Source organism: Hetaerina americana, unplaced genomic scaffold, assembly GCF_022747635.1.
Source record: "Hetaerina americana unplaced genomic scaffold, ioHetAmer1.1.p SCAF_38, whole genome shotgun sequence".
Taxonomy (NCBI): Eukaryota; Metazoa; Arthropoda; class Insecta; order Odonata; family Calopterygidae; genus Hetaerina; species Hetaerina americana.
This window is the reverse complement of record NW_027286963.1, coordinates 170448-181599: the sequence shown is the minus strand read 5'-3', so window position 1 is coordinate 181599 and position 11152 is coordinate 170448. Positions and strand designations below refer to the sequence as shown.

Genomic DNA, 11152 nt, shown 5'->3' with positions numbered 1-11152 from the left:
ATCTGTTTGTGCCACAATTATAATTTAAATTTCTTAGTGAGAATTGATCCTTAATTTCCTTCCAGTCTTGATGAACATTTAATTAATTGAGCCTAGCATTTGGTATTAGTTTCATATGTATAAGAGAATCAATGGTGAAGTTTTATAGTTTCACTGTCTTTCCAATGAAACAATGTATAGGGATCAACGATTAGTTCAAGATTCAAATTTTCAGGAAAGCCTTTATGTAAATTGTGTGGTAAGACTATCAGCATAATTATGGGTGAAATTACTGATTTCCATATCAGGTCCATGTCATTGCAAGAAATTTAGGCATATGGTATTTTTCCCCAAGGCATTCATTAAAAAAGACAGAATGTCAGAAATTAGGACTTATTTGGTTGACTGCCTAACCTGCCATTTATATTCAATTACTTCCAGGCAATTTGTCTGAACACTGCATAATGAGGGATGTTTGCATAACAAGCTTATAGTAGATTTCCAGGTGTTCCTGGCCTTTTTGTTTGAATATAAGCGTAGCTCATAGCTAATTTTTTTAAACATCTACTGTTTATTAATATTAATGCCAAGGTCAGTAGCAATGAGCTGAGTCTGACGTTATACTAAGGCTGCAGTTTCTTATTTCTAGCTATCTCTACTTTCTTGAATAATGGAGGGCAACAAAATTTGTCCCTTAGTTGCATACATGCATGTTTATTCAACTTCGGACATTTGCTCAAGGTGGAAAATATAAGCGATTGGCCATTCTCTCGCTGCCTTCAAGCAACATAGATGCTGTAGTACGGATGACTTATCAGTTTAGACTTGGAGATTGCACTACTATGCTTAGAAATGAGTACATACTGTATTTAAGTGATGACAATGGAATTGAAATGTCTATATAATCCCCGCAAGCTGCCACAAGGGCATTTGGTAGGGGGTGTTTGGTGACCACCTAATAAAAGAGAATAAAACCACATGCAAAACCAACGTATTCATGAAAATCTACACCCACAAAGGTGTATACATTCATACGAAAACCTCGGCCCTCACTGCTGCAAATACATATACCATCAACCGTATACAGATGCCCACCCATATTTAGTAAAAATCTACAATAACGTGGAAATTAAGAATTGGAAAGCAAGGAGGGGAAACTCTAACGGCCTCTGCTCCCAAAGGGAAGGGTAGGGAATGTGACACTGCATCAGGCAGGCAGCGGAGGCGTGCCCCCCACAGAGAGAGGAGGGATGGAAGGAGAAACTTGATAACAAACAAAGCAGGGCAAGCAATACTGTAACCAGCACTACATTCTTTAATGGTAGTCCCGTGTGGGAAGGGTTTTGGCAACAAAACACAAGATAAGTGAAAGTGCATGCATTTAAGTAAAACTATTCCCTATACGCTGTGGGATTTTTGCTATCTATAACTGTGAAGTTACTCTCCTGTGGGAAGAAAGATTCCTTCAGTCTGCTAGTTCTGGCATCTACTTCGCAAATTTCATATTCATGATCCAAGCGACCGATGTATGTTAGAGTGCGAATAATTTTTGAGACCTCTGTACCGAAACATTCAGCTTTTAATTTATTTAGTAATCTATAGTGATTGTAACACCTAGGTATTTTACCATATGAACCACTTCATATAAATATATTCTACAATTTCTCTTAATTCAGCTACTTAAATACCACTTTTCTCTCTTCCAGTAGCAGGAACATTAAAGTGATTAAGAAGAAAAAAAAAGGAAGCAATTACCAACCAATCTTTATTATGGACTTTAACATAAATAACGAGTTGATAACACACATTTAGTTACATTTAAAAAGCATTTCACAAGCCGGTTCACTTGATGGGTTTCATCTGCCACAAACCATCATTTAAGTAATGACAGTTCTCAATTCCAATGCCTTTATTCACAGATGCTCTGCAAAACAATGATAATGGATTATTAACAACATGCACCAATTCAAAATCTACGACGCCTAGGCTTGATTCAACCTGCTGAGTGTTGGGACAATTTACCCATGGATTCAAAATACAACACACTGCTGTGGTGGTTGTGATAAGCGAATCATGGGGGAAATTAACCCCTCAACACTTGATAGTAAAACTCAGGAAAATTATGAGGCCAACCTCCCAACATTGGCCAGGACTCAAAAGTAATGACTTAAGTACCCTATTACTGGGATTAGATTCATGGGTGTTATGACATCCATAATGTCTCTTCTACCCTGCTCACCCTTTATATTCTGTCTTCTAACATCATACAGTCATATTTTGACATTTCCTATATTTTAACATTTTAAAATGACACTAAATAAAAAATAAATTAACTAAACAATTTTTAATGCATGGGATACACCTATGAATTGAAAACTTAATGCAGTACCCTGAATATGACTACAATAATGACCTAACAATTGTTAAAATGGCAGGGGTGATGACGGAAAGATTTTTTGGAAAATATTTACATGTTTCTAGGCCTAGCCTTCTCTATCTACTTTGACTTTAAAGAATCCCATTCACCACTGTCTGCTGCACTATTCTGCACCATGATACATTGAAAGAGGAAGAGCAAGAAATATTTTGGAAAGGTAAGCACCAAGACCTTTATGAGGAGATCGATTGAATACCGTTCACATTTTCTATTATAAAAATTTACCTTTGGAATTGAGAATAATGACATCCTTGTACTTAGGCATGAGTCAATTATATCTAGTTGTAATTTGAGAAAATGCATTCTATATTTAAACAATGTATATCCATTGATGTGCATGAGTTAATTAAACTCTTTAAGCTTTAAAGCAATGACATTTTTCACAAGTAATTACAGTTTTGGTATCCACATTATTTTCCACTTGAGAGCCATTCCAAACATTTATGTTAATAAGTATTCTTTTAATTGCCCAATCGAAAGTGACGCGTTATTTAAAACAAAGGGGCAGGAAAATTTTACTTTACTTTTAAATTAGTTGCCCTAACTTAAGCAAGGGTATTAGAGGGGGAATTGGGATGGACAGTGATTGACTGGAATGATACCAATAATTACTGCGGTAACTTGTCAAAAATGATACTGAGGAATTGTTATGGGGGACATGAGAGGATACAAGGGCAGGGAATAGAATAGTGCTGTGAAACAATTTAAGGTAGAGAAGCTAGCAGATAAGTAATAGTGAGACAGCCATAGGACAGCAATTAATATCGAATGCTTCACAGAAGCAATGGAGATTTATGGGATAAGGATTAGCCAATTGAAAAAAATCCTCAGAAATGGGAAAGCTAAGGAAAATATTACAAGAGGGTGTACACTAGAATGTGGAATAATTCATGTATTGGCAGAATTTAGGAGAAAAATGGGCATAATAGTTGGCACATAATGAAAATTGCATTAGTGAAAGAGGCACTTGCAAAAAGAGCATTGATAAGTGCACCAAGTAAGTATTGAAGAAAAAACAGTAACGATATTAACATGGAGCATAGCACTTCAGGGATGGTGTGGTGGAGAATGGAGAGAAAATTGTTGATGAGAGAACACAAAAACAAAGTTTTGAAATAAGTTGGGCAGAGAGTATGTTACTGGGGGAAATCCAAAAAAGGCAGAGAAAGTGGATCATGGAGGAAATACTGTAAGGTAAAGTGGTAAGAGGATGCGGCAATGGTATATAAGGGAGAGCAGAGTGGGTTTTTAGGTAGTAGTTACAAAGTAATAAAGGAAGAAATAATATAGGACAATGAACAATGAAATTCTCACAATACTTAGAAGTAAACAGTCATTACATACTATCCAAAACCTATCTTTAAATAGGTAGAATACCTATGAATGAACAGAAAATAACACATTGCATTGTTTTCAGAATGAGTTGGTGGAATTTGAACACAGTAATGGGAGCACTTTTTCACTGGATATTGCTTTAATCCACAACCGGTTTCAATGTGCTACATCACCTTCAGGATTGACTTCACCTTAAGATTTTGTAGCACAATGAAAACAGTCATGGATTTAATCAATACCTCATGAAAAGGGTCACCATTTGTTCATTAATTGTAAAATACACTCATGCTTGCTTTGACTAAGTATTTTGAAACTACAAACCTAAGATGCTGTTACACACCAGCACTCATATTCAGAATTAACAGAAATATGCATGCTCCAAAAAATGTTTCCTATAGTGAAGGAATAAAACGCATTGATTTAAGTTTTACCTGACCGTTTTTGATATTTAAACAATGAAAAACTAGCATACATTTTAAGAAATTATGCATTGAAAAGTTGCCACAACAGCATTTAATTCCTTAAATCGCAAGTGAAATCTTCCTTTGCAAAATAATTTTACTGAGCCCTTGTTTTTAATGCTCTTTAACAATTCACTCCTGTTGATAGTTAAACTAAGTACTGTAGCTCTAGCAATATCAGCTTTGTAGTTTATCATATTTAATTTTTCACAAGCATGGAAATTTATGCAGAACACATTTGAAGTACATTTAACTGGAACAGAAATTAAATGTGACTTCATCTAAAAATGATACCAAAGAGCACACTGGTCAGGAATGTAAATACATTCCTGACCACCCAAGACAATTTCCTTTGTTTTATTCAACTGACCCAATATAATGGCGTGCAACTTACATTTCCATAGTCGATAGAGCAGTCACTCCCACAGCAAGGGCATGCTGCTTTCCTTCAGCCATCACAGCCTGATTTTGAGTTAAGCCAATAGCAACAAATAAGTTGAATAACAAGCACTCCCAATTTAATGAAACTTAGAAATTTCATTACTGCATAGACATGAATTTATGTGGCTATGAATTGGTATAATGGACTAGTGAATAACCCTTAAAACTTATTTCAGAACATGAGTGCATTGCAAGATTTAACAAATTGCCTTAATTCTTAGCAAAATCCAAGCTATGCCATTTGGCATTCTGTTTTCTCCACACACACAACTGTGGAGCCTAGATTAGCTACATGTAGCATCATGAGAACCCCTACCTCAGTCTACAGCAGGGGTTGCCAGGACTAATGGAAAGAATGTGATTATAGGGATAGGGTTTTACAGGATTGAACTTTGAAAGAGGAAATATCAAGTTTTTGCAATCCATTAATGCCTTACAAAACAATAGTTCATACTATCTATGCATCTATTGGTTCTGGGGTCAATACAATTACACATATATGCTTATATTTATGCTCTGACATACAAGTCTGATTGATTTTCAGGAATGAATTCCCCCACTCTTTCCTTCAAACAAAATCAATAGATTTTACAACCTAGCACACAAATCATCATTTTATTTAATTATGAGAAATTTCAATGAATCCAGGTCTTCTAAATGGATCTTCTCAATGTTACAAAAGAAACTTCTAAAGAATACGCTCTTTGATTATTATAAGATAAAGATGACATAAAAATGCTCCATTTGTTCTCCTTCAATATAAATAAAAAAATGGGAATGCCATTAATTATTTTTTAAAGGAACTATAACATTCATTATCATTTTATAAACATTACTTATGAAGTCATTTGGAGAAAACTTTGATGCAAGGTATTTGTGAAGTTAAATAGCCTGTAGCTAATTAAACTAGCGAATGCATTCTTAGGTACTTGGAGTTTCATATGACAAATCCCACTATGCATAAAAATTTCACTTTCATCATTGAGCAAGATACATTTGATACATTTCTCACACAGATTTTAATGGTTTACCTATTACGTCTTCGAAACATTCCATGACTAGCAAAAAAAGCACAGGCAGGCATTTTCATTAGTTCACCAAAAATAAATGAGATTTGGTTAATTGTATCCATAGTAACTTTGTGGAATTGCTTCATATCAAAATGAAATACACTATGTTATCCCACAGAAGAGCTTTATTGTACGACCCGGGTTTCGTCGAAGATCGACATCATCAGGTACAGAATATTCCCAGTCTGGGTTTAAATACATTTTTCAAACTGTGAGAGGGGGGGCTGGAGGGGGTGAGGGAGGTTTGCAAAAATCGTTAGGAGGTGATTGGGATGAGAGGGAGAAAGGGTTAGGGTGTGGAGATGAGTGTCCAACTTGGGAAGGTACGGCGGTTGACGGAGAGGGGAGGGGAGGCACCACAGGTGGTAAAGCACCTAGGTACTTACCTAAGTTAAGGAGGGGGGAATGGGAAGAGTCTATAACATCGTTAAGGAGAATATTTGACCCGGACACATTTCTTAATATTTCAAATTTCTCTAAACAGTCGAGCTTGAGTCCCTTATTTTCCAAGTGTAAAATTTTTGGTCTAAAATCACTCTGATGTTCCTGTTCAAGGAGGTGTTTCGCGAACAAGGAGGCGGGGTTCTTTTTGCGTAAACACGCTTCATGTTCCTTGATCCTTTCCTTGAATTTACGCCCTGTTTGGCCAATGTATATGGCAGAGCACTCGTCACAGTGTAACCTGTAGACCCCACTTTTTTCCATGATATCCACCCTATCTTTGGTATGGCAAATCATGTTTTTCAGATTGGACCGGTTGTAGAAGGCGAATTTATATCCGGGCATGAGTTTCATGACTTGGTGGCTAATGTCTCCTAAATAGTTAAGTTTTTGCCATTTATTATCCCTCTCCCTTGTCTCCCCATAGATATTATTGATGGCTTGCCTACGTAACTTTTTCTTGTGAAGGTTGTCTATAAGACTAGAAGAGTACCCATTGCTAATGGCTATTTTAAAATCGTTAGGAGGTGATTGGGATGAGAGGGAGAAAGGGTTAGAGAGGGGAATAGCCATTAGCAATGGGTACTCTTCTAGTCTTATAGACAACCTTCACAAGAAAAAGTTACGTAGGCAAGCCATCAATAATATCTATGGGGAGACAAGGGAGAGGGATAATAAATGGCAAAAACTTAACTATTTAGGAGACATTAGCCACCAAGTCATGAAACTCATGCCCGGATATAAATTCGCCTTCTACAACCGGTCCAATCTGAAAAACATGATTTGCCATACCAAAGATAGGGTGGATATCATGGAAAAAAGTGGGGTCTACAGGTTACACTGTGACGAGTGCTCTGCCATATACATTGGCCAAACAGGGCGTAAATTCAAGGAAAGGATCAAGGAACATGAAGCGTGTTTACGCAAAAAGAACCCCGCCTCCTTGTTCGCGAAACACCTCCTTGAACAGGAACATCAGAGTGATTTTAGACCAAAAATTTTACACTTGGAAAATAAGGGACTCAAGCTCGACTGTTTAGAGAAATTTGAAATATTAAGAAATGTGTCCGGGTCAAATATTCTCCTTAACGATGTTATAGACTCTTCCCATTCCCCCCTCCTTAACTTAGGTAAGTACCTAGGTGCTTTACCACCTGTGGTGCCTCCCCTCCCCTCTCCGTTAACCGCCGTACCTTCCCAAGTTGGACACTCATCTCCACACCCTAACCCTTTCTCCCTCTCATCCCAATCACCTCCTAACGATTTTTGCAAACCTCCCTCACCCCCTCCAGCCCCCCCTCTCACAGTTTGAAAAATGTATTTAAACCCAGACTGGGAATATTCTGTACCTGATGATGTCGATCTTCGACGAAACCCGGGTCGTACAATAAAGCTCTTCTGTGGGATAACATAGTGTATTTCATTTTAAATGAGATTTGAAAGGATACAACAACAGTCCCCTTTTCAACAGGGGTCATCTTGGCCCCAGGTGAGGTCAACCCCGGGCACATAATGTTTGCACCACTCAGGACAAATCTGATGGCACCTCGGTCAACCTGCTCCCATGGTAAGAAGAATGGGTCTGAAGGAAAAATGAACAAATCATTTAGGTAAAAACCAAGTTACTTTTTCACCATTTTATTTACACGATGACTGACTTAACTGATGGACCAGTCAAAAGGCAAGTGGGCAAAAGATACCCCAACACCAAAGTTCTTGACGGCCATGGAATTATGGTTTCAAAAAATTGCGAATAAAATAGAAAAAAGTCTACAGAGAGAATTCATGGTGAAATTTACTGATCCAATGTACTGGTAAGTAGTAGGCCAGAAAGAAATTAGGAGACCTTAGGACTTGAATGCAAGCTATATTAACATAGTTGTCACTGAATGGTTATGGTTATTATTGAGTACACAAGAGAAAAATATATGGACAAAAACTTAAATTTGAATTTCACAAAGAATTTCGTAAAAAAAGACTAAGTATACATTTACCATCCACCAGGGAGAATAAGTTAAAATAATACCAGAGAAGAAAATACTTTGTTCATCCACATATACTTTATTATTCACGACCTAGGTTTCGATTTACAAAGCCATTATCAAGTAAGTCGAAATCTAGACCGTGAATAATAAAATACAGGTGGAAGCAAAAGGTATTATCTTCTCCGATAAGAATCGCTTGCACAAAGTGATGCCTCAATTCATTCTACTTAAAACAATACCACCATTGAGAGTAATAATGCAACACAATTAAATGTCACAAAAATAATGCAGAATAAGGATTATAAATATTTTCCATCACATTACACTCAATCCATAGACACGTCAGAGCCATCAAATGTTTCTTTTTAAAACAGAACAGACTTGCCACCATGAATAATGGTGGCAAGCTTGTTTGTCCATAAAATATAGTGTGAGGTCGAAGGTTGACATGTAAGTGTTATGGAGAGATCTCATATTCATTTTGCAAAGGAAACTGTTAACTGAAATTGATCAATTGTAAATTTTACTTTTTAATATATCATGCAATATTATTATTATTATTTGGGATACATTGCTGTTAGGCGATAAGCCGGGTGGCAATGACATGATATAACAAACAGTAGTCATTCTTAAAACATATTACAGTGTCATTAAATAGTCGTATAGTAGACTTACAAAATAAAAAAAAGAGAAAAAACAATATATATTCACATTTGTGCAAAAGACGAAGTGTTGGTATCCAGTTTCCTTCTCTCTGCCGAAAGAAAAGAAGTTCTCCACTTCCATTGACTATGATTTCAATGTGGTCATGGCTGAAAATCAAAAATTTAAGTTAAATGAAAATTTAGTTTGATTGGTTCAGTAATAAGGTTACCCATTAGCACTTTCAGGAGTCATGTATTTTGTCATCAACCCGGAAGTGGCAAGTGGAAAGAATTCTCTTTTAACATACATGTCAGATGGTAAAAATAGTTTACCTTAAATAAATCTAGAATGGTTACAATCAAAGCATTTGAACATTTCAATTATGATGCAAACAAGCATGTCGTTGTCAACAGCATTTTAACAAGTGATTGATCTTATCTTTTTTACAGGCATTAAATCTAATTAAAATATTAGTAATGCCTTCAAATCATTAAATAAACCTATAATATTTTTGACGTAAACCCATTCATGAAGCCGTTGACATCTTGCTCAAATAATTTGGCTGAAATTTAAAATACTGTACTCACAAGACATAAAACATGAGCAGATTTAGGCATATAAAATGTCCTAAGTTCCTTTTATTCATTTGATGGTAAGACAATTGCAACTTGCAAATCTGGATAGACGCAATATTAATCAAAGTAACATCCTAAAATTTATTTCACTTTTCTACATATTCACCCGGACACTTCTCCCAGCTCTTTAAAAGCCCTAGACAGCCGGCCGCAAAGAAGTATTTTGCTTGCTGTTGCAACCAATGAGTAACCTCTTGGGCTACATCCACTCTCCTATGTTAATCTTGTGACTGTTTAAGACTAATTTATTGACTTAACCCTCTTACTTTATGATTGCTATTGAGCGATACCGTGCAGAATCATATGCTGAGTATGTTTTCTGTGCCTGTTTAAAGTAAGAGTTGTTTTACATGCAGTAATGATTGCCAATTTGATGAGAATTAAAATATATGAATAATGAAGTAATTGAGAGCAATTCCTTGGAACCACCCCACCATTATTAAGTTCTCTACACTTTTTTATTTTCAGATTTAGACATTACCTTACATAACAAAGGCATGTGAAAGGCCAATGTAAATCATAATAACATGTTTACATACGAAAAACAAGCTGTTACTTCGATTTATTTATTACTAATCCGGGGATATATTGATCGATTTTCCATAAATTAGCTCAGTTATGAACAAAATTTAGCACTTTATTTCGTTAGGACCATTACCCTGAGTCATTATCTACTTCTTAATAAATTTATACTGCACTGCAGCAAAATAATATGAAGTATTAGCTCAATAAGTAGACATATGTTGAAAAGGATTGACAATTAAAATGATTCGAATAATGCAATTTCGACCAGATTTATTGATTTTATCGCTTGTTTATCACAGTATATTTAGGCCACTTGGCAGGAAAATCACTGGCAGCACTAAAATAACGTGGGAAAGGGTGTCACTACCTCGGCATCTTATTCTTATGCTAAGAGAAAACCGTTTCAAAAACGTCAAAATTCGTAGGGTAAATTTACAATTTAAGACTCGTGCGTGTATTTTCCCTCTGATGTGACTAACAAGATGCAAGGGGTGGGAATTAAAGGATGCCATCATTTATTAAAAAGAATTTAGAGCTGGTATTTGGTTTGATCGACCTTTAAAGGATTATTGATTCGAAATTGAAAGTGGATAATCAAAACTTAAATATATACTTTCGAACTAAAGTGACAAACCATTAATGTTGTCAAGCAACAAACCATTTCACAATTCTAAATGTATCCTTCTTCGGAAGAATTGTGTCTATATAACCATCCAGGTGAGGAAACTGCTCCTGAAGCTTAGTTCGGATACCTTTCTGAACGGAGGATTTTAACTGCTGCACGCCGGATATACTTTCTTTTTCATCGAATCTGAGGGTAAACAATGGGCATAAAAAACTAAATGACGGTATGTGCAAATAACATTTTCGGGGAATATTAATGTTAGAATTCGATTACCAAAAATAAATGAGGTTAATATTATCCTAAATTTGAACTTAAGTACAGGAAAGAACTATATGAAATTTAATTCTATCATGGTACCCTCAACAAAAATTCGATTTTGCTAAAAACTAAAATTACCTTTTAAACATCCTAATAGCACCAAAAACACAGTGAGAGTTAGTATTTTACAGAATTCCTGAATAAACTGTGTAAATAAGGTATAAAAAAATTCACTACGCCAAATTATTCTGCTTGTAGTATACAACAGGATAAATCGTGCGACCGGTGCTCACTGGTGCTCACTTGAAACAGATG

General features: G+C 35.9%; 1 protein-coding gene across 1 annotated transcript; it reads right to left on the bottom strand.

The window, feature by feature from the left end:
* Window positions 1-1730: 1730 nt before the first annotated feature.
* Window positions 1731-11144, bottom strand: MCTS1 (malignant T-cell-amplified sequence 1 homolog). The gene is made up of 6 exons (XM_071589452.1): window positions 10976-11144; window positions 10613-10765; window positions 8861-8961; window positions 7613-7746; window positions 4607-4674; window positions 1731-1903 (listed from the first exon to the last, which is right to left on the bottom strand). Exons 1-6 carry the CDS (start codon window positions 10984-10986, stop codon window positions 1822-1824), a joined length of 549 nt encoding a protein of 182 aa, XP_071445553.1. The 5' UTR covers window positions 10987-11144; the 3' UTR covers window positions 1731-1821.
* Between the last annotated feature and the right edge of the window lie 8 nt (window positions 11145-11152).